The sequence below is a fragment of the Podarcis vaucheri genome (assembly GCF_965113315.1).
Source record: "Podarcis vaucheri genome assembly, chromosome: 9".
Classification (NCBI taxonomy): Eukaryota; Metazoa; Chordata; class Lepidosauria; order Squamata; family Lacertidae; genus Podarcis; species Podarcis vaucheri.
In genome coordinates this window covers 38,643,261-38,667,250 of record NC_138767.1, presented here as the reverse complement: position 1 = coordinate 38,667,250, position 23,990 = coordinate 38,643,261, and the positions used below count along the sequence as shown (strand labels likewise).

Sequence of the window (23,990 nt, the reverse complement as noted above, 5' to 3'; positions counted from 1 at the left end):
GCAATCTCAAAGCATGCGAACTTAAAAGGAGGTTGCAGTAACAGTTAGATGTGCCCATCCATTGTACCTCTTCCACAGTTCCACACTCTGTTTGAGGCAAGGAACTTTTCTTAAATTAAAGTACTAGTTATGACCTTTAAAACCCTAAACTCTGTGTGTGGAGGGAGGCTTCATGTCCTTGCACAATTTTATGGAAATGTAAAAATTTGGAAAGAATTTAACCCCCGGCTTGCAAATCATGTATGAGTATCACAGTGCTTAAAGCAGCTAATCAAAGCATCACTTTGAGTGAGGCCTGCTTTCACTGATTTAGAAATCCTCTTTCCATAATACAAAATTATGAAATTTCCTATGCCAAATGACTTCCAAGAGAGATTGAAACTTGTAGAACCAGGATCTTCCACTAGCCGGTGTTTGTGGAAGATCGCTATCACAACTTTTCCTGCAGCTGGTACAAATGTCAACAATCCTCAAATGCGCTCAATGTGGACGCCGGACCAGGAAATAACTGATTCCAGTTGAGCTGATCTTTATAAACAAGTGCTCTGGAAAGCAGAGGTGCAGAGGGCTTGATTAACCTATTCACAGACCTAAGGGTTACTTTATTTCCTTCAGGGACCCATTGTAGCTGGCTAATCTTTCTGCACATGGAAGAACACATGAAGAGAGCAGTTAGGCCATTTTAAACATTCACTGCTGCTGTTAGACAGTGCTGTACAGTGGTACCTCGGGTTACAGATGCTTCAGGTTATATACGCTTCAGGTTACAGACTCTGCTAACCCAGAAACAGTACCGCAGGTTAAGAACTTTGCTTCAGGATGAGAACAGAAATCGTGCTCCGGCGGCACGGCGACAGCAGGAGGCCCCATTAGCTAAAGTGGTGCTTCAGGTTAAGAACAGTTTCAGGTTAAGAACGGACCTCCTGAACGAATTACAGTAAATTCTTAACCCGAGGTACCGCTGGACACTAAAAGGGGCATCTTAATATGAAAATCTAGGTTCAGAGCTGGACTGTTTCTTTCACAGTTCCGGGATCATGCTGCAGTGGTGAGATTTTGTATTAAGTGCCGAACTTGGCGTCCCTCTCCCAGAGGCAAATGTAGTGTGACCAGTTCCATCGCACTGAGCCCTGAGCCTAGGGGGTATCACAACTATGGCATAGTGAATTAAGCAGAACAGGAGGCGGGGGACACCAGATTTTGGCTTCACACAGGGCACCACTGAAATTTGAAGGACCAAAGTCTCTCCCAAAAAACCCCAGCTGTTATTTCTTAAACAAACAAGGTTCTAGTCCTTATGACTCTGAAATGTTTTCAGTGCCTGATCAAATATGGGTTTGTGTGGGTTTACTTGTGCAGGATTTCCATTGGGCGTGGATCTGTGCCTTGCATAGTTAGCTGACCTTTCACATAGCTAGCAGAAATAGGATCAGCTTTGCAAAACAAGCAAATATATGCAACTTGTTTGCATAGCAGGGAGGAGAATGAATTTAGGTGTCCCTGGCACAGATGGGTGTTCCCCACCCAGTTTATCATAGCCTCAGCTGTTAAGTAAAAGCCAGGCTGAGATACAAAAAAACTACTTTAGATATGTCCAACTCAGGGGTGCCAACAGGATTTACTAGGTCTGTGGAATTGAGTCTGTGCTGCACTTTCAAAAGAGGGCACAACTCTGGATGTACCTTCTGTCATATGCAAATTTGTATCTTCCGTCTCAGGTGGAATGCGGGGCCAAAAATTAATTATGCGCCACATACTAGTAACAAATGCCATTTCCATACCATGCCATTTCCATAAGAAAAGGCTTAACCTGTTGAATTTCTGCCTGCCACACAGTTGTAAAATGTGTAAGAGCACTGCTTTCCCCTAATGTTAACCATAAACCATGCAAGCAGCTCATGTGACATGAACTGTAATCCAGTGGTGTTACTGTAGATCTATTGATTTGAGGCTGGCAATACTATACTCAGTGCAATAGGAGGCATGGTACTTCAGAGGGAGGGGATCAAATGAGAGTCAAGATTCATAGCAACCAAGGTTCTGATATCACCGCTTGGATAAATTCAAGATCAAATTGTTAAAAAGCAAGCAGTGTGTGTTAAAAGCATTTGTTGTGGTTATTTATTTATACTGCACAATAGCTATGGCAGTGTTATCAGAGCAGGTCAAACAGCCACTGTTTTATTCTTTGAGCAAATAAATATTTCAGCCTTTGCCATGAATATACTCATTCAAGTATTTATAGCTGCAACAACAACCCACCCCCAAGAACCCTATTTCTACCCCAAAGATGGAATTCCTCCACTCCCATGCTGCTGCTGCTACAATTGACTTAACAGCCCATCCAACTACATTCCCCTAAACACACACACACATGCACACACAGAGAGACTGAATACTGTATTTTAAATATAAATTGAATTTAGCAATATTGGGCTACTTTGCAGAACTTATGTAACCCATGCATTTTTAACCACAACACAACACACTTTCCCTGCACAGCATGGCTATAATACTGATTAGTTTAATTGCATTTGCAGTGTAATTTTTTAAAATGTTCACATGGGGGGGGGGACTGTTGTCGGTTTTTGCTGCTATCCTATTTTTGCTGCTACTGCCAAGTCACAATTGTACTAAAAATCATGACTTTCTAAATTATTTGCTCTGGGCTGCAATCACTTCTTTACTAGGAAAGACAATGGAAAAGCAGCTTCTGTGTGAGTCAGGAATTCCCTTCAAAACAAAGTCAGTATCTTCTCCACTGCCTGAGTCAAGAGAAAAAAATATAGACACCCACCCACCAAGGAAGTAAAAAACAGACCTTCCAACTCTGCCTTACAAACTCTGCATTGTCTGGAGAAGTGATTCCCTGGGTCATTCTGAAGCCATTTTTTGCAATATTCTCTGTGTATAACTTCAAATTTCTTGACTCATCAATCATAGCTGTGACTTCACCCATTGGATAGAAACACAATGAAAGATGGGAGCAAGCTCATATCTCATAAAAGCAATTGTTTCACATGGTGTCTGCCGATTTTTGCTTCATAATTTTTGTTCTACAAAGTGCTAGAGACTTACCTTTTTAAAAAATGAAAGCTCCTTGCTCTTGGCGGCTGCTCTTGGAGAAAGCAAGTCCAAAGCATGGAATCAGAACAGCAGTTCTTTGGATCCTAGCCAGAGCATAAATGGAGGAAGGAAATGGCTTGTCTAGATCCTAGAGCTTAGTCACTTTAAAGGCCACTTTGATTCTTGTAAATCACAACTTTTTGGCACTATTTGATACCATTTTTTCTCCTTTGGTAACACAGACTTCTATCAACGGCTTTTTGATATGGTACTGAGAAATCTCAGCTGTGTGTGTACACACAGAATGATGAAACCACACTCATGCTATACCTCTAATATTAGTTGTTTCAAATTCTTGTATAAAGGACCAAAATGAATATTGATCCTACATCCATAATAAGAGACTGAAGACTGAAACCCTTTGTGATTAAAAAGTGTGTGTCATTTATAAAAGTGACAAAACATTTAAAAATAAAAAGGTGGTGCTTTGGGTGCCGAATGTTGGCTTCGGAAATGCAAAAAGACGAATAAATCTGCATTTTTGTGAAACGGGAAAATGTTTTTATTGCAGCAACAACTTAACATAGCCAACAGCACGATCAATTAAATTAATCCCATGAAATAAAACTTGAAATAAAGATGATATCTGAAATCATTTTTATTCATGGTTAGAGACCATGCAGATTCATTTGACAAGGCTTAAAAACCTTATGGGTGATGTTGAAAACTTCAATGTACAAGTACTGATTCAATTTGAAGGGGAAAATTGACTTGATAGGATGGTTTCTGTGGAGACATTACTAGAACAGCAAACCCCCAAGCAATACAAAGGCAACTAGAGTATTGTATGCTCATTACCTGAATTTTCAAATGCTGAACAACTGTGAGCAGTATGAATATGCAAAGCTTGTGGGCTCTGAACCAATATCCTTAAAAAAAAAATCTTCTCTGCTTTTCAAGGCAAAGATGTCACCACTTCAGGATCAACCTTCCAATATTTGTGTGCACCTTTGTCTAAATTGGAGGAACTGGAAGTTAAGGATTTAGAACAGAACCCTTTCCTCAGGCCTGCACTGGGCAATACTACTTCTGAAGTCCTATGCACCCAATTATCTGGCTTTTTAAAAATGGGAACTCTCAAAAGGAGCTGGAAGCAGAAGCAAAAAAACAACAACACCATGAGGTAAACACGAGAGACATCTTCAGGGAATTTTAAAGAACGGTTATTCAAAATTCTGATGAGCTACCTTCCTATTCAGACATTACCTGATTACTAGTTATAGATATTGCTAGTTGTAATATCTCTTTGCATTCACAAGGATGCAAATCACACTCCTACAAGCACCCATCTAAGCTTAACTATACATCTGCAGCAAATATTTGGCTTGTAAAATGTACTCTGTCATTGGGAGAGATCTAAAAATGATGATGATGATTTGCTATACAGTTGTACCTTGGGTCTTGAATGCCCTGGAACTCAGACATTTTGGCTCCTCAATGCTGCAAACCTGGAAGTGATTGTTCTGGTTTGTGAACATTCTTTTGGAACCCAAACATCCAACAGGGCTTCCAAGGCTTCTGATTGGCTACAGGAGCTTCCTGCAGCCATTCAGAAGCCATGATTTGGTTTTTGAACATTTTGGAAGTCAAACAGACTTCCGGAATGGATTCCATTTGACCTCCAAGGTATGACTGTATTTATTAGCTACTCTTCACCAGTTGGTCTTATGGTGGGTTACAACCCTTTTAAAATACACATTAAAAATAGTTAATACAAATTACAGTCAATGGTATAGGGTGGGACCTGAAAACACACATCTCAGGTGTTGAAGGCCACAATGTTGGGTGTTTTAAGCATTCATCTGAAAGCTGTATAGTGAATGCACGTCCTGGGTTGAGTTGGCATCCATCTGCCTTGGGAGACAATGGAGGAGTGCGCCTTCGGTGGTAAAGTCAAACCGTTGTAGAGTTACAGTGCCTGCTGTGGCCATAGAGACCAATATGGGAGACATATGTCTTATTGCATGTGGGCAGATGAAGGTGCCTTGTAGACGCATGTCTATTGGGAGGGAATTCCACAAATTAGGAGCTTCCACAGAGATACTCTCTCCCAGGCTGCCACCCATCCCTACCCCCAAGTAAGTAGGCTCACCATCAAAGGCCAGTGAGAGGGAAACATCATTGTCCAGAATAGTTTGTACACCACTGATGATATGTTTTAGTGGGTTCCGCTGGGAACAGCAAGTACCGGTAATTGCCTCATAGCCTGTCAATAGAGGTTTTGTACAATAAAAATGTAGAGTGTGAAACATGCTTATCTTCTCCTCTAATGGTGATTTTCTCATCCCCTTCAAATACCCATACAGTCGTACCTTGGAAGTCAAATCATAGCTGTCAACCTTCCCTTTTTTTGCGGGAAATTCCTTTATTCCAGCACTGTTTCCCGCTTCTTCCTGCTTCTATCCCGGATTGTTAGATATCCCGTAGACTGTCCCCAGGACAGGTGGGGCTGCTGATCCCTTATTTTCAAGGCTGCTGATCCCTTCTTTTCAAATCTGAAAGTTGACAGCTATCAGTCAAATGGAATCCGTTCCGGAAGTCCATTCGACTTCCAAAACATTCGGAAACCAAAGCGCGGAAGCTCCTGCAGCCAATTGGAAGCCACGGAAGCCCCTTCAGACATTTGGCTTCCAAAAATAGTTTGCAAACTGGAACAGTCACTTCCATGTTTGCGGCATCAGGAGCCAAAATATCTGAGAACTAAGCTGTTCAAAAACCAAGGTACAACTGTAGTTTTGTCGCTCGTGGGAAGTATTCCAGGAGAAAAATGTAGGCAAAGACTACCTCAGGACCTGCTCATCCTGGACTCCCCAATCCCAAACACAGAGAGAGTGATGTACCATCAACTTCCCTGTGAAAAGATCCCCAGATTCCTGCTTCACTTGGACTCCCCCCTCCCCCTGCTGCTATGGCCATCTACCTTCAACTAACTCTGTGAAGGATTCCAGGGCTTATTTTCAGCCAGAACTTGCTGGAACTCAGTTCTGGCACATCTCAGGTGGGCATCATTGTCATTATAAGAGAAAAAGGGAGGTATTCATGGTGAGGTCTGGCAATCTTTTTCTAGAAAAACAGCACTGAGTGCAGCTAAATATCACCTCAGAGCCTGCTCCAACTGGACTATCCTTTCCCCCTCCTAGGGTTATTCTGCCACCAACTACCTTGTCAGAAACATGCCAATTACATTCCATTCATTGGTAGCTTTTAAAAAGTTAGATTATAATATTATTTGTAAACTGCCTTGGAAGGATTTGTAACCTGAAAGGCATGCTCTAGGTAACTGTAATATATAGTGTCATGGCACAAAAGTGTCAGATGCTTATTGCAAGATTTGCAAGAATGAGCTTGCCTTGGCCCAGAATTTGGGTTACTTTGTGCAAGAAATCAAGGTTTTTCCCCCAGATTGCACACATTCCTGACTACAGCGTTTGGCATTTCACCCATACGTACAGGCTATTTCCACATGTAAATTTACAGTCAAATTTTGAAATTGACTATTACTTAGCATTGAGGCAAAAAGTAAAAAAAAGCAAGAGCCAACGTGATCAAGGCAATTAAAAACTGGTAATATGTCCATCTGCCAGATGGTGATCAAAGGCCAGTGATGCCATTAAGAGATCATGCTACTTCCCCTCAGTCACCAGAGTGACAACTTCTCAAGAAGCATTTATTAAAACTCTTAATATTTTTCCTTTTTCTTATTCCTACAAGATGTTCACGATTCAATCAAAACAGAAAATGTTTTTCTTTATTATTCTTAATGGTTTTCAAAAAAGAGCAGGCTTGCAAACACAAATAAAGAAGTTCATTGCTCAAGGCTTTGCTCTACGTAACTTGCATAAAACTATGATACTTAAGAGTTGCCAAATTAGTATTTTTAAAAAATATTTGCATAAAGTTATCCACATTGTTGGAGTGTTGATTTGAAAATTAAAAATGCAGGCCAGACTTCAGGAAATTTTTACTTACTGTGTTAATAAACTTTTGTTTATGCCTAGAGGTGCTGTTAAATTGCCAGCCAGACATTAATATAGAGTCCACAAGGGATCCTGTATAGAAAATGTGATTATTGCTGTAGGATTCACATAGAACTTGTAATGTGCTTGGATATCTGCTGGACAGGAAGCAAGTCTAAATTTATATCGAAATGCAATCTAAAAGTTTTTTATTATTATGTCTGTTTTTTAAAAGTCCAAAGATGGAACTAATTTTTTTCAGGTATTATTGAACACATTTTGAGACACACATGTTCTTTTTTTTAAAAAAAGGTGATATGGAATTAAAGAGAAACAAATAGTTTTCTGAGGAGAGATGTTTTGAAGAGGTCCAGAGAGGCCCAGCTAACTTCCAGCCTTTAAGGCTCTTAGCTATAGTAATAATTTTTAAAATGACAACATCATAAAAAATTAAATACTAGTAGTTTGTTTATATAATCAGCTGATCTGATAGGGTACATCCATCATGGTTCATCTGATATTGTACATTCAGAACCTTTGCATTTTTAGTAATACAGTGGTACCTCTAGTTGCAGACACGATCCATTCCGGGGTGCCATTCACAACCTGAGAAGTCCGCAACTAGAACGGTGCTTCTGCACAAGCGCAGAGCGTGATAGAGCACTTCTGCGCATGTGCGAAGCATAGAGTATACACTTCCGGGTTTGCCACATTCGCAACCTGAAAAGCCACAACATGAAGCAAACGCAACAAGAGGTATGACTGTATTTATGAAAAACATTTAACTCTTTAATATGACAAAATCTACATCAATTAATAACAACAAAATAATTTTACCTAATCACTTATTTGATTTGTTCAAACTTGTAGCTCTGAGGCAAGAATGTGTGTCTCATTTTGGTCCGATTAGCAAGCGGCGAAACTTATCAAATGCCAAAAAATTAACCAAGTGTCTAAATTTGGGGCCCGGTTTGTGGTTGAGGTCCCAGGCCAAATAGTCCCATTGCTCTACCCTGCTTGTGATTGATCCTGTTTGAAACTCGATTGGAGATTGAGGCAAGCCATTTGAAGTAAAAATATTTATTTTTGAAAGTTATATTGATCTTTCAAACAGTTTTGCGGATTTTAGCTTTTTTCAACTATAATTGTATTGGAGAGTTTTAAGCTTCAGTGGCCCACAAATCTTTCTAAATAAACAAAATATGGTTGTGTACTCTGCATTGGAGAAGGAAGCCTTCCTGATGACTTGGATTATAATACCTGGAAGCGTTTTTTATCATCTTAGCAGCAGTATGATGTGAGGAGAGGAAGGCTGCAATGTTCTAACAGAAGTGAGATCAAACTGATAGCTGCATCCCTCAATCAAATTATTTGTTTCTGTTTCTTGTAATTTGAGGCACTGGTTTTAACCAAAATATGGTTTGTTCTCCTATTGCTGTGTCATTTAGCTAAACTCCTACATGATGTAAATAGCTTGGATGCCCCTTCTGCAATGGCCACTTGGGCAATTTTCGTAGGACTGCAACTCTACAAAGCACCACAAGAAGTACTGTGTTTCTTTCACATCTGTAAAGGACAAAACTGTGGAGGACCAATTAGGAGAGCTATTTTTCCAAGTCTGCCTCTAGGAATGATGCTAGATCACAACCTAGCATTGTTCTCATGGGGGCCTTTTGAAAGTAAAGGAACGCTGCTGCACTGGGACTGGCTGCACCTTGAGGAGTGGTGGCTGGAGCCTGGTAACTGGGCACAGGGAGAAGAGGGGTTGGGACTGACTGGGAAGAAGAAGGGATCAGTGAACTGGGAGAAGCTGTAGCGGCCCGGAGGCAAGAGACAGAGGCAGGAGAAGCTGCAGGACTGGAGAAGGATGAACAGGTGCAGGAGGAGAACATTGAAGAGAGAGGAGCAGAAGCAGGTTACATGCAGGCAGGGTCTGTGCCTGCTTGCATGCAGCTCAGATAGGGGAGATACATAAGGTGAGGTCGGGGCAGGGCTGGGTCTCTCTGTTGTGGTAGCTACTGCCTCATCAGGTGCATACCTAGGAGTAGCTGAGAGATGGAGGACTGATGGACATGCCTTTTCCTAACTTGTGAGTGTACTTTAGGCAATAAAGAGTTAAGTCCTCACTCTGTACATTCCCTGCCTGACAGAAGACAGCTGCTCAGGAAGATCCACCTTGTGTGTGGGGGGGGAGTACAGGAAAAACCCTCAGTACCCATTATTTAGAATAGAAAACCCCTTTCCCTGAAAATTGTAAGCCTTGTCCCCAAATCGCCGGATTTTTCCAAATTTGTCATCAAAAGAATACCACTGCAAAAATGGGGGGGGCGCACGAATATTTGGCCCAGCTTTATAAATTTATATACCATTTCCACAATAAAACACCAGTCTGGAGGGGCCACTTAAAGTAACAAAACCATTTCCATAAGACTTTGCATTCTAGAATCTTCTCTCTCATTTGGGGAAGGATATTTTAATTCTCATGTTATATTTGCATGTAAGTCTCAAACATGGGAGTGACTCCCAAGGGGGTGCATATGTCATTCGTTGAAATTTAATGTGAGAAATGTCGCTCAGTTGGGATTTGCTTTTACATCTAATCTGTTCTGAAGAAAAATTCTTCACCGTTCCTAGGAGGAAAGCTCACAAACACTCCCAGAGAGGAGATGCCTTCAAAGCTCAATTATATACCACTATCTGTATGTAGGAATAACAAGAAAAACAGGATAGTTCCCATTCTGACAACAACCTCCTGCTGTGCCATTTTTTAAGTGCTTCAGGTGGCGTGTATGTGGCACTAACACCACAAACTGACACATTGGACAGGTGAAAGGATGCACACATTTACAATAAAGGTAATCACCACAGAGAGTTCTGTGGTGCCTTAAAGATTATATTTCTGCATTTCAGGGGGTTGGGCTAGATGACCCTCGGAGTCCCTTCCAACTCTACAGTTCAGTGATTCTATGATTCTATGGACTACTTCATCCACTTAATCTGATACACTGAGCGTTTTCAGAGTTATATCTACATGTGGTGGTGGGAGCATTGTAAGAAGTAAGGGATCTAGATTTCTGAGCTAACGTAACTATACTAAATTCATAGCAGCCATTCGAATTCTTTATACATATAGGTAAAATTAGTAGGTAAATGACACCCTGGACAGTTAAGCCCAGTCAAAGGCTTTCATGACATGCAAATCGTTTCTGTTTTTGGTGATTAAGCAGCATATAAATACTACTAAATATATATATGTTTAAATTCTCTTTTTGCACTGTCCATCAGTCTCTGACTTTCACAACCAACGCTCCCCCAACTCCAGCAGTCAGAACCATCCCACCCACCTCCACTGTTAATAATTCTTCCACTAGCTCTTCTGACACACCTAAATACACACTTACCTGGGAATTCAGTGGGCCTTACTCAATTCTGAGGATCACCCCCCCCATTCTACTCATGGTAACAAAAGAAGGGTGTGGCAGATGAAGTGAACTCTCCTCCAGGAAAGTTTCAACATAATCAATCTGTTAGATTTTCAGGTGCCACAAGACTATTTGCTGTTTTTTTGTTGCAAAAGATTAAGATCTGGAAATAGTTGAAAAAGAAGGTTGCTTCTCTTCGCTGTATACCTCCAGGCTACTCAAGCGGTAGATGAGGAACTCTATTTCAGACCAACATCTGTGAACTAACTGCAGGGTGACTGAGGCTGTAATCCTAAATACACTTACTAGGGAATAATCCCCATTGAACACCACGGGACTTCTTCCAAAAGCAAATATAAAACAAATGGAAGACAAAAAGTCACTAAGTCATAAAAGTGATATAAAAAGAGCCAGCAGGATTAAAGTATTTTAAAAGTTCAGGATTTGTTTTAAAAGGGTTTGTGATGGGCATCAAAATGTCAACAACAGAGATGTCAGAGAGCGTTCCACAGCTGTGGTACCACCCCTGAGATGTCCCGGTATCTACCTACACCTCTTCAAATGGTGAGACACCCATAGGAGTTCACTGAAGATCTTAATGCATTGGTAGATACATATAGAGGCAGACCTTCAAGTATGCCCACATTCCTGCCGTTACATTTCCCTAATATAGCATAGATTTTTACTTTAGGCAAGTGTGAACACAATAGCAATTCCTTTCAGTGGCTGGGGGGGGGGGGCTGAACTTATGCCATTAAGTGCTTGTGAGAAATAAAAATGGGTTGTAACCTGTCTCCCATACATTTCTAGATTTCTTCCTCAACTTCTCTATTCATAATTAATATCTCTCTTTATCTTGTTCCTTTTGACTATCTTTGTTCTTTCCAAGTTAAATTATTTACCACCACCTCTTCTTTTCATTTAAGCTCTCTTTATCTTGTGAGCTGCTTTCCTTTATTCTGAAATCTCTGCTGTCTAAACGCATAATCAGTTGACATCCACTGCCGTATGGCTTAAAAACCTCGGTGGGTTCGTGAAAATCATTTAACTGTGTACTTATTTGATCGTAAGGTAGGTCATGTGGATAAGGAGCCAGCTAACTTCAGAGAGATGTGAATTAAAAGGTCAAGGACTTCAGATCACCACTGAAGGAAACCTTTACACATCACTCCTGCCAGCCACAGTGGACTTTCATTAGGCCTATCAACAGATATATTTTAGCAGAATAACAGTTTAAACCAATTAGCTAATGAAACAAGGATTTTTAATAATATTCAATAAATTTTGTTTGTACCATCTGCTTGAAGATATTTAAAACAACATCCTTCCATAGCTTGACCAAACCGAACACAGCTCTACAGCTACGTAAAGTGCTTTGCCAGTTAGTTGACAATTTCTCCTTTTTTTGCAGCCCTGGAGTGATATCATTACAGGATGATAATATGATATTTGAGGCCTCCGAATTTTTTCTCTTTCACACATGAGGAAGCTGTGGAATGGAGAAGTTTAAAAGAGTCAAATGTTTTCTTTCACTGTTCTTCCTTCTCACCGTACTCAAACAACAGCAGAAGTTTGAGAAAATCAAGGATGGAGCAACACTGAGGGGCCATTTTAAAAAACAAACACACCAGTTTTATCAAGGAAAAGTAGCAGAGATCATTACAACACAGAAGTTAACACTACAACGCTAACACAGCCTTTCCCAACTCCCTTGTTGTTGTACTCAAACCTTGTTTATATGGCCACTTCTCCATCCTAGTGTCACCCTTCCATCACACTTCTCAAACCTCTGCTATTGTTCAAAACCGGCATTCCCCCCCCTTTGTTTTTCTCTATTCCTGCCTTCTCTTTTGCTCCCCTGCCCCACCTTGACCATGCAAATCAGGACTGTGATGAGGCACTATAAATTCTCCAATGGGGGCTGCACTCTGATTTCATGCAAATCCAGGATTACAGTGTGGCGCTACATACTGTATCATGCAACAGGGGCTGTGTGGTGACCGCCTTGCATTTTTGTTATACAGTATATAGAAAGATACAGAGAGAGAGAGAGAGGTTAAAACAGCTTTGAACAAGTGCAACTTGTGCAATACAGTGAATGTGGCACGGATACCATCATGGTTTATCACATCTTTTGATAAAGGAAAAAGACTGAAGGGAAAACAAACAAATAAAAATAACAATGAAGTACAGTACTGGGGCTTGGAGGATCAGAGTTTATACTGTGCTATCAGTATCTATGGAGCCTTACAGAGTTTCATTGGCAAAAATGGAAAGGTCTTTTCCCCCAGGGGGGCTTACAATGTAAAAAAAGACAATGTGGGAAACAAAAGGAGTTGGGGAGCTTACGGCAAGAGACACAAAGGACCAGGGATGAATGTGAGAAAATGCACTACCTAAATTTTGATGATGTTTGAAAATGGAGATTAAGAAATTAAGCCAGAGGCTTTACAGAAATGGATATTGAGGGAGGATCTGAAGGACAATGAAGAAATGGCAACACATACATGTTCTAAGAGAGTATTTTATGATATGCTTTATTAGCAGAGATTTATTTAACATTGAAATAAGCCCACTGACTTTCAGGTAAAGTACAGAAGAGGATCATATATATTTTCCTAAGTCTGGGAGCAATCTTATTCAGCAGGAACTCATACATAATGAAACAGAATAAATCACAAGAGATTAAGTTGTCTTTAGTTTATAATAGGTGTGCCCTTTCCCCAAGGAATGGCAGATGTTTCAGAATCCAGTCAGGTCAAGGCTTTCTGTAGCAGAGCGTTGTATTTGCCACTAATGGTTTTATAGAATTATTAAATTAGTCATTACCCTAAAGCTAATTCTTTTCTGATTCTGGCTGTATACCACTTTTGATTGTTTGAAAAATAGCTATGTGAAAAGCAGTCTTTTTTAAGAGACTTGTATAGACTGCCTGTTATCCCCTCTCTCCTGCAACTGTGATGACTTAGCAGAGCAGACCTGTCTCTTCCTTTTCTAGTCTCAGAGAAGTGCTGATCTGTGAGGAGGAAAGAGCAACTGAGAACTCAAGTTACCAGTTCAAAGAGCACAGCATTCTCTTCTAGCCATAAAAGGCTGGCAAACTCTAAGACTAGGAGATAAATTGAACGAGTGCCCCCAAGCCATGCATGGACAGGAGCAGTTAGTGGATGCTCACCCAACAAACACTTGCTGCTTATCTGAAGCAGGTGAATGACAAAATATAGGACTGTATAAAATGCAGATAACATAATTTGGAGGACCAAAAATGGTAAGAAATGGATATCTTCCCTGAGGCAAGCAACTAGAATCCTTTGCTTCTACTGTTTGTTCAGGCAGTTAAGCTGTTTTAAGTTTTGATGGTTGCTGCCTTTAAGCTGCCACTCTATTACGCAGCCACTTGCATGTAAGCCTCACTGAGTAGACATACATAGGCTTGCACTGCTGTCTACACCTTTACAGTGGTACCTCGGGTTAAGTACTTAATTCGTTCCGGAGGTCCATACTTAAGCTGAAACTGTTCTTAACCTGAAGCACCACTTTAGCTAATGGGGCCTCCTGCTGCTGCCACGCCGCCAGAGCCCGAATTCTGTTCTTATCCTGAAGCAAAGTTCTTAACCTGAAGCACTATTTCTGGGTTAGCGGAGTGTGTAACCTGAAGCATATGTAACCGGAAGTACCACTGTATTTCCTGTCTCTCACTCTCCAATACAGGGGTGCCAACCTGAACAAAATATTGGGTAGGAGGTTAGGTAAGCCACACCCCACACAATCGATCCCATGACGTGGCGCGCACACAGCAACTGAATGGCAATGCCCATCAACTTTTGGAGGGTCCAGCCCCCTCAAATATTTTATTGTGGTAGCTGAAGGGACCTCTGCCCCTAGGAGCTGGCTCCTATGCTCCAGTATAATTGCTAATGTTTTCCTTCTTAATGAATGGCTCCTTGTTGCTTATATACTGCTTGGTATATGCATTATGTGTGCTCCTGAAAGGACAGGCTCTAAGAACTAGTGGTGCTTTCCACTCAATGGGAGCAGCAAGAATTAGCAAGGTAGGAAGCTACTTTATACTGAGTCAGACCAACTGTCGGCATAGCCAGTACTGTCTATATTGGCTGGAAGCAGCTCTTCAAGGTTTCAGACAGGAAGTCTCTCTCGGCCATACTGGAGATGCTGAGGATTGAAGCGAGGACATTTTGCATGCAATGCCATATGCTTTACCATTGAGTCACGGCCCATCCCTGATAGTTACAGGTGAACCATCACACAGAGGCTGTGCCACACCTTCAACATATATACATACGCTAAAGCATAAATGCCAAAGAACAGCTGCTCTATGTCAGCAACTTTTGTGTCCCCCCCCCCCGTCTCCGTCTGAATGCAAATACAGAAAAACTTTTGCAAATCAGCCTCTGGCTCAGAATATACACACACTTCAAAACAAAACTGCACAGAGGATACAGAGAGAAATTCTGCTAGGTAACACTATATATATATATAGAGAGAGAGAGAGAGAGAGAGATTATTCTTATTTGTTCATTTAATTTATGAATCACTTTTTACAATTTACAAACATACTATAAAACATACAAACATACTATAAAAGCTTTAAATACAGTGCATAACAAAACTATAGAAAGACATTCATTCTGTATTGTTTTTAAACCTAAGGCAAGTGGTGTTTTGATCCAGCTAGAAAAATCTGTTGGAGCAAAAATGCCTTCACTTGTTTCCAGAAAGTTAGCGGGCACCTATTGCATCTCAACAGGGATGCTATTCCACAAAACAGAAGCAGCCACACTAAATGTCTTACTCTATGTTATGGCAAGAGCTTCTGATACTTTGAGGACTCTTAAGGAGAAACTGTTTGCAGAAGGCATTGATCTACTGGGAATATAAGAGAAAAGGCAATCCCACAAGGAAATAGGACCTGGGCTGCATTGGGCCTTATATATTAGTATCAAAACCTTGAATTTAGCCCAGTAGCAGATTGACAGCCAGTGCAAATTCCACAGACTAGGTATTATGTGCAGGTGGTAGTTTGCCTCACAAGCAACCTAGCCATTGCATTCTGTGCAAGCTCAAGGGTAGCCCCACACAGAGTGAATCACGGCCATTCAGTTGTGAGGTCATCAATGCATGGACAACTGTGGTCAAGCTATCTCAATTTAGGAATGTCTTCAGCTCTCTTACTAGCTGTACCTGATAAAATGTACTCCTAGCCACTGAGATCACCTGGATCTAGAATTGTCCCCTAGAAGTACTTTTCTCTCTTAATGCAAATACGCTTGAAAGCACATCAGCTTTGGCCCTATAATGCCTAAATTATCCTTTTTCCAACAAGAGATGGATTCACAACCAGTAGAAAACGTGCTCTTCTATAAACAAAGGTATCTTCCTTTTTTATATATATGCTTACACCCACGATTAAGATTTGAGCACTGCTCCTTTGTCACACTTCTGTTTCCCCATTACAGTAGATCACCTTCTCTATTAATCCTAAAACTCTTAATTCTGAAGTCCCACTCAGTTGGCTGCAGGTCAGGCGACTGCCTCAGATGGCAGGATCCACATTGTTGAGTCGGAAGGGGTTCACCTAGTCCAACCCCTTGCAGTGTAGGAATCTCAACACACACGTCCCGCACCCCCATTTGAGGGGGCCGCATTGCTTGCTGTTTAACAGCAATGTGTTATTTTGCAACGTTTATCTGCAACCATTTCAAGACCGTTCCTCTGTAAAGCTTCCAAATGCATTCTTGTGGTGGAGAGCAGACGCGCTTCTACTCCGCAAGGGCTCCAGACTGGGGATTCCGTTTGCACCAACGCTAGCAGCCCGTCCAGATCAGCCAACACTTCCCCACGTCCTTAGAACTTTCATAGCCGAAGCGGCGGCCACCTGGCTTTAAAATATGGATAGCAGCGCGCTTTGCACCTTCAGGTGCCCGAGAAGCAGGCCCCGCCCCGCACAACCCGGCCATCCAATCCTGCCTCTCTCTTCGCCACGAGCCCAACTCCCGGGAAACGCGTCCCACTCCAGGAAACTGAAAGCTCCGCCCCGCCCTCCGCACGTCAAGCGCGTCGCGTCGGCGAACGGGCGTAAAGTCTCGAAGAAGCGCGCAGCCCCGCACCAACCGCCGCTCGCGAGGTTACCGTTGCCTTTTCCCCTCCCCCACGAGCAGACGCGGGGCCTCGCTGTCCCGCGCGCCGCTGGCGGGCGAAGGGGCTGCCGGGAGTTTCTCGCGCGCGCGCCTTCCCCGCTGTGAGGGAAAGAGGACGCGGGCCTTTTTCTCCCGTGTGACTGACGGGCTCTTTCGCGCAATATGCCGGCGACGCGGTGGCGGCGGCTGCTACTACTGCTGAAGAGCTTCGCGTTCGTCCAGCCTCAGCCGCCGCCGCACCTCGTCGCTTGCCGGCTTCCAGAGATAACGTGCGAGTCTATTAGTAGGCGCGTGGTAGTGATGGCGGCTTTCAGGGAGACTTTTCCTGTCACTGGATACTGTTCCTACTACCGGCGGCGGCGGCGGGAGCAGCTTCTAAGTAGCCCCGCTGCTGCTGCTTCCACGCTGCACAGCCCTTCGGCAGGAGGGGCCAAAGGGAAGTCTTGACCAACTCCCCGCCTTCCTCCTCCCCTCCCTTTCCTAGCTGCCTGCAGCCGCGGGAGTATCGCGGCCACGCCGCCGCCACCATGGGCTTTTTGGACAGGCTGAGGAAAGACTGGTTCATTCTCGGAATAGTCCTGGTCATCACGGTGGCCAAGCTGGAGCCGGCCTTTGGGGTGAAAGGGGGTAAGTCTGGCCGTGGGCATACCGTTGCCTCATGAAATGCGTGTCAGCCCTGCCTGGATTCCGCCCCCCCCCCCAATCCCCAACTCGCTTGTTTGCAAACCAAGAGGAAATTGGGATTTTAAAATATATATTAAAAAGTCGGGTGTTGTGGGTATATGGAGTCCATTGCAAAATGTTGCGCTCCCCGCACCGTAGCAGAACTGGAGGAAGCCCACGGCCCGAATATCTGCACGCTGCTTGGGGTTTGCTATCCGATCCCTTCTTTCTTTTGGCCGCTGCAGCCATTCTGAGGTTCAGTATAGCTTCCCTAGCGCTCCAAAACCTTTCGGCAGAGGAGCTGCGTTGACACGTTGCACACTCGGAGCGAGCGAGACGACCCAACTTCCGCGTGGTGACACCCAGCAAGCAGGAGGGGCTGAGCTCTGGGGCGGGTTGAGCAAACTTAAGTCCCAGCAACAAGATAACATTGAAGGACATATGTGGACTCCTTTAAAAAAATGGTGATAAATTTGATAACTGCAAACACCAAGCAGTTGCCAAAAAAAGGGACAGATACGGTATTTAACTCCCTCACTCCCCAAATCGCCTTTATTGTTTCCCAGCCAGTGTAGAAACTTAAAAGTACATTGACTAGCTGGAAACTCTTGTTCTGCTATTAGGCTATGTAAATGAACATGGAGAGGGGGGAAGTCATTCTCAGATTAGGAAATGATTGGGTTTGATGTAATCCTTGTATGCTCCCACCTTCAGAAATGTGTGTGTGCGTCAATAATTTTCACAGTAATAGTTGGTAAAACATAATCCGGAGGAGGTAGTTTTTCACAACCGTGAGGACTGAGTTAACAATGAACTTAAACAAATACACTTGTTAACAGGGAGCATCTTCCTTACTTCCACGTACTATATCCATTTCACCTGGGAAAATTACTTCTGTTGAATCTGGGATAATTACTCCTCCTCTTCCGGAGAGAATTACTTGGAATGCATGAATTATGTATAGCCATTCCCCTAGTGCAAGAACGAGCTTATAAAGCAGTTGTGTTAGTTTTGTTTTCTTCAAATTATGGGCAAACTTCATTACCATTGGGCCCTTTTAAAAGCAGATAAGTCCTGCACACACCACCAAAAACTGTTGTGAATAAAGCACATAGACTGCCTGTGACTCAGTAATACTGTCTGTGTCTGTTGCACAAAGAAAGAAGCTTGAATATTAAGACTCAGTTTGTGGATTTGCTAAATAGCCTTTGACATACCATAAATGTACAAGCTGTTCTTGTTCAAGTGTCAAAATGAAATATTGAGCACTGAGTCGAAAATATGAGTAGGAACATTTTCCTTTTTATTTTAAAATGTACTGGTGAGTACTTAATGCCATATCCTCTCAATTAGTGTGTGCCAGTAATGTGGGATGGAAAATTTCCAAATGCTTAATTTTTATCAGCGTAAAATGTTCTGTTTCAGGAGTTCATTAGAAAAAATGAAGGGGTGCCCAATTGCAAATACAGTTAAGGCAAACTAGGCAGTTTCAAAGTTTTCTTTACTAAATGCAAGTAAAATAAACTTGCTAAATTAGATCAACTCCCTCGGGATGCAAACTGACATTTTTCTTATGCACATTAGCTTAATTTCCATAGAATTCCCCCTCCCTATTATCTTATGCATGTATATATGAAAGTAAGTCCTCATTTTGTCCCTAATGGAGTGGCAAGATGTAAGAAGTAGATGGAGCTCTGACAAAGCTACACTTGCTGAAATATCTTCACAGATTTTTGTTAAAATTGTAGGATACCTGTTTTATCTTTTTCATCTGGTCACCTATCCTGCTTCCAGGTAAGCATGCATAGGACATTGCTGTCATGTTTTGAAAATGGCAGGGAACAAAAAAGCTTTGAAATTGATGCAAGGCAAATGGCTCTTTTAGCTAAACTTATATAAAATGTATAACTTGCTTGGCCTGCAGATTCAACCACTTACTTTAGCTTTTTTTGTTTTATTTATCTTCTAAATAAAAATAAAATTGTGGCCAATTTTTAGATATCCCAGAAAATATTTATTGTCTCATAGCACATGGCTTTGTAGGAAGGGCTGCTAACTTTTGTGTTGAGCTTAACAAAAATATATTTTAAATAATGCTATGATTTTGCTGTGGGAGTGCTCCAGTGTTTAAAGAGGATTATCTGCTAAAGTGGTAATTTTAAACTGGACAGTGGGGCATTTTGTCACATACCTTTTCCTCTTCAGTGCATCTGAGCACATTTACTGATGTAATTCCCACTCAGTTCAGTGACTTTTTATTTTATCTGTGGTGATCCAGACTTGGCTCCTGCAGTTGCATCGGTCATATATCACTGGTCTTCTGCCATCTGTAAGCTTGACAGCCTTTCAGTAGCCGGGCTAACTAGTCTTAGGCAGTTATTCTTTCGAGGTTTTTGGCCAGCAATTGTTTACAAATGTATTGAGTATTGCATTTAATCACTCTTCATTTATCAAGGAACTTTTATGTCCAGGAGACCACTTCTTTCCCTATATCTGACTGCAGGTTAAGAGCACACTTTCCAATCTAGTTTTCTGCCAGGTTGGCTTATACTGCCCAGTGAAAAGCTGGAACCTGGACATGAAGTTCTTGGGTTCTTAATCTTCAGTTCCATGACTTCATATATTTTGCACCTGAATTTAGAAATGTTGTAATTAACCCTGGGTCAGAAATCTGGCTTAATAATGGCTAGTAATCTGTTCTGTTGTAGGTAGCATGATGTGTTTCATTGTTTTGGTAATGAAGAATTGCTTTGCTCCATTGAGAAAACACTGGTTCCCAGGAGGTTCTGATGCATTTTATGGAAGACATAAAGTGTTGATACCTCCACATTTGCCTGTATGTCAGTTCAGTGAAATGTGAGGATCTTTTGCCTGGTGTTCAGGATAAATAACAGAATCACAGAACTGTAGAGTTGGATGGGATCCCCCAAGGGTTATCTAGCCCAGCCCCTTGCAAAGCAGGAATCTCAACATAGAATACAAACTTTACATTTTAAAAAAGTCTACAAAAATAGTGTCAACTAAGGATTCATTCTGTTGCCCAGCTAGAGAAATTGATTGTGTTGATTGTTTGATTAAATGTGAAACAATTGGCATATACATAAAAACAGTAGTTATAAACCAAGGTACATATTTCTTTTCTCGAGTTGATGTGCATGTGTGATGTATCTGAGAAAGAAGAAAGCCTCTTCTAAGATAGCGTTTGCTACCTACAATTTGTATAATTGTATTAATGATAAGCTTTTTAAAGTGCTAGCCAATTAATTGGGACTTTTAAATTTATTTCATTTAGCAAGATTTATATACCACTTCATAAATAAACAGTCTCTAAGCAGCTTACATAAAAATAGTTCATAAAACAATTATGTAGTTGAAGCACTTTTTCATTGGTTTTTACAACTGATTGTACCAGCATTACAGCCTGCTAAGGATGCTTTGAGGCATAGCATTTTGTGAGTGATTAACACTGACTTAGAACAGTAGCCATTTACCAGTAAGTGCACGAGTGATTCCATAATGATCATCCCACGCCAGTTACTTCTAGTTCATATGAACCAGCAGGAGCAGTACAGCTGGAGCAATTACCATGGTGTCAAAACAGTGATAGTACCTCTAAATTTTTACTTTCCCTGCAGTCCTTCCTTTTTCAGTTCTGCCAGTGCTGCTAGAAACAACAATGGAAAACTTCCTAAAACTGACTAATGACACTCCTAAGGGAACACTATCCACATACCTTAAGGACGTGTAGGGAGGGAACATTATTTGAATTTATTCAGTGTATCAGCCAGAAGTGAACATCGATAGCTTTTCTGTTTTTCCTGCTAACAGTATAACAAATGCACAATATTTACTGTATTTTTGGTTGCCAAATATCTAAAAGTTCTCTGGGTGACATATAGCATATAATAAAAACCATGAAATACAAAATACAATTCTAAAAAGTAGCATTAAAACAATTAATATAAAACTGAACTAAAATCAAAGCCACAACAAAAACATTCCAGGTGTGAAACAAGGGTAAAAGCATCAGATTTAAAAGACCTGTGAGAATAAAAAGGTCTTTGCCTGGCACTGAAACATGCTGCTTATTTATTATGTGAGCCAGACATCTCTCAAGGAACCACAAAGAGGTCTAGGTTATCTCATTTCTTCAAAACTAAAGAACAATTTTTTGTTGCTGAGAGAATGCAGTTCTTTCGCCAGTTAGCCAAACTGTGCAATTAAAAGTACTGCCCGTAATGCTGTTGCACATATAGTGTGAGGGCCTATTGGACAGTGCTTGTGACATCATTAATGGGCAATAATGGATAAGCCCACTGTTTGCAAGCTCTTGTGTGTTAAAACTGCTCGGAAATTAGTCAGTATGGAGAAGCCCCTTACTACTTTCTCGTCCCACCCACTTTCTATTCCATGTTGTGTACATCTCTTGTGAACTATAGGGCACTATATAGCTCAAGTATTCCACTACCATCATCTTTGTAGTGATTCCCATCCCCCATTAATTATGTGTGAATTTGATATTGAATTGTTGACTTTGTATTTGGACTTGCTGGATTACACTGCAAAGATTAAAATCAATAGGAGCTGGATTTCAACTGCTTGTCCAGATATGAACCCCTATTTTCCCCTATTGAAAATACACATTAGGACAGCACAGAATCTAACTTACAGTAATGTACAAGAAGTAATTATAAAAGCTAGGCCATTCTTCATAGCTGGTTTTACGGGGGGGGGGGCGGTTAATGTTAAATAAGGCCTTTGCTTTTATTCTTTAGATCACAAGTCTGTTGATTTTTGTTTCTGCAATATCCAAATCTTATTACTTCCTTGTCTCTGTCACTCCTTTGTATATGAATCATAACCCTTCATATTGATCTTGAATGCATTGACTGCACACTGGTAGAGCTGTGCTGCTTCTGCACTTCTGCTCTTAACTATGGGAAGAGAAGAAGCCAGTAAGCTTGGTTTTAACCCATATAGTCTTCAGTGGGAACCACATAATCATGTGTGTGTGTGTGGAGGGGCCTGTAAGTCTTATGTGGAAATCAATCTTGGCTGTCTTGGTTTATTTTTGTTTATTTTTTGTATTTGTATTTTCAGGACCACTGAAACCAGAAATCACCATCACATACATAGCTGTTTCAGCTATATTCTTTAACAGTGGGCTCTCGTTGAAAACTGAGGTACTGCAAATGAATGTTAATCTTTCTCACTTTTTTGTTGATGGGAGCATCAGGCTGCTAATGGCGTAGTACCAACAGCAGTCAATATGTGCTTGTAGTTTTAGGAGACTATATGCATCAAGAGTGGGAGAAAAAGATGTAATGGATTACATCCGTACCCATAAATGACTGTCACAAGGTCCCTTATTGCTTCTGTATTAAACTTGATATTTTGCTATTAGTTTAACATGGAAATTATCTGTATGGATTGTGTTGAGTCTATATCTGCAGTCCTACAGTGGGTCATTTGCAAAGTATTTACTTGGAGTCATTTTATTGATTCAAATGGAACTTGGGTCCCAGAAAATTGTGATCAGGTGACTCTAATTTTGGTAACACAGGTTTTTCAGAGCTGATTCTGCTAGTATGGGCATGTGGCTAATAAATTGGCATTGAACCAGCATCAACTAGGACTAGCCATTTATATACACGCACATATATGCTAGCTAATCTTTTTCTGGGTGGAGGCAAGGCTAACCTTTGGTGAAGTCTTGCTGCTACGTAATTCTCATCATACCTGACTGTTGGCCATGCTGGCTAGGGATAATGGGAGTTGGACTCAAAACACCTGGGGACCCAAAGTTTTAGAAGACTGCTCTAAAGTCTATTATTTTTTAACATTGTAGGTACAGGTGTCACCTGTCCAGTTGTTATAATTTTTAATTTGAATGTGTATTTTACTATTAATCTAGCTTCTGCTTAGTTTTGACAGTGGGTGATTTAAAATTTGCATGCATCAGGACAGTGAAGCAAAGACCCTTTTTTACAGAATTGGAGAATAGGCTTTTTGAAGCAATATGTATCTGACATATATAATAATGATACCAACTTAAGCAATACAAAATAGAACTGACTTCAGCTGTTAAAACTGCAACCTCTTCTTCTCTTGTTGCTTTGTAGGAGCTGACAAGTGCTTTGATGCATGTGAAATTGCATCTTTTTGTCCAGATCTTCACACTTGTATTCTTCCCAACAGCAATATGGCTATTTCTTCAGCTGTTATCTATCACACCTATAAATGAATGGCTTTTAAAAGGGTATGTTTTAACATCTAAAGGGTGAAATATTTATGGCTGCTTTTCCAGAAATGTGCTTTCGGTATCATTAGGGCTGATTTTTCCCTCCTGTGTACGTGATTTTTCTGCGTACGTTCATGCTTTGACACTTGCTGTTGGAAAAAAAATATGTATGCAAAACATTACTCTTTCAAAATCTTGGTCTCATGTATCTAAAGCCTTGGCAGCTAATTTTATATGTAGGGACTTACTCAGCAGATCATGCCTCTTCTTGACAAGCCTTCTGTATTGAATTTGCTAGTTTAGGTTTCAAGGACTAGGAGTAAAAATGGGGGGAAATTGGTGGTAGAATAGAAGCTTAACTGTTTGAGTATGTATGAAACAGAATATGCAGCTTCACTCTCCACAGCAGGGGTGAGGAACCTTT

General features: G+C 41.2%; 1 protein-coding gene across 10 annotated transcripts in view; it reads left to right on the top strand.

The window, feature by feature from the left end:
• Positions 1-16,878: 16,878 nt before the first annotated feature.
• The window catches only part of SLC10A7 (solute carrier family 10 member 7), a 121,260-nt gene continuing 114,148 nt past the window's right edge, over positions 16,879-23,990 (top strand). For all 10 annotated transcript variants that reach the window (XR_014223389.1, XM_082237733.1, XM_082237731.1 and 7 more), the window contains exons 1-3: positions 16,879-17,289; positions 22,426-22,508; positions 23,448-23,584. Coding sequence is in view for 9 of the 10 variants with exons in the window: in XM_082237733.1 (XP_082093859.1) it covers positions 17,190-17,289; positions 22,426-22,508; positions 23,448-23,584 (320 nt within the window). In the remaining variant the exon portion in view is untranslated. The remainder of the gene's footprint in view (positions 17,290-22,425; positions 22,509-23,447; positions 23,585-23,990) is intronic.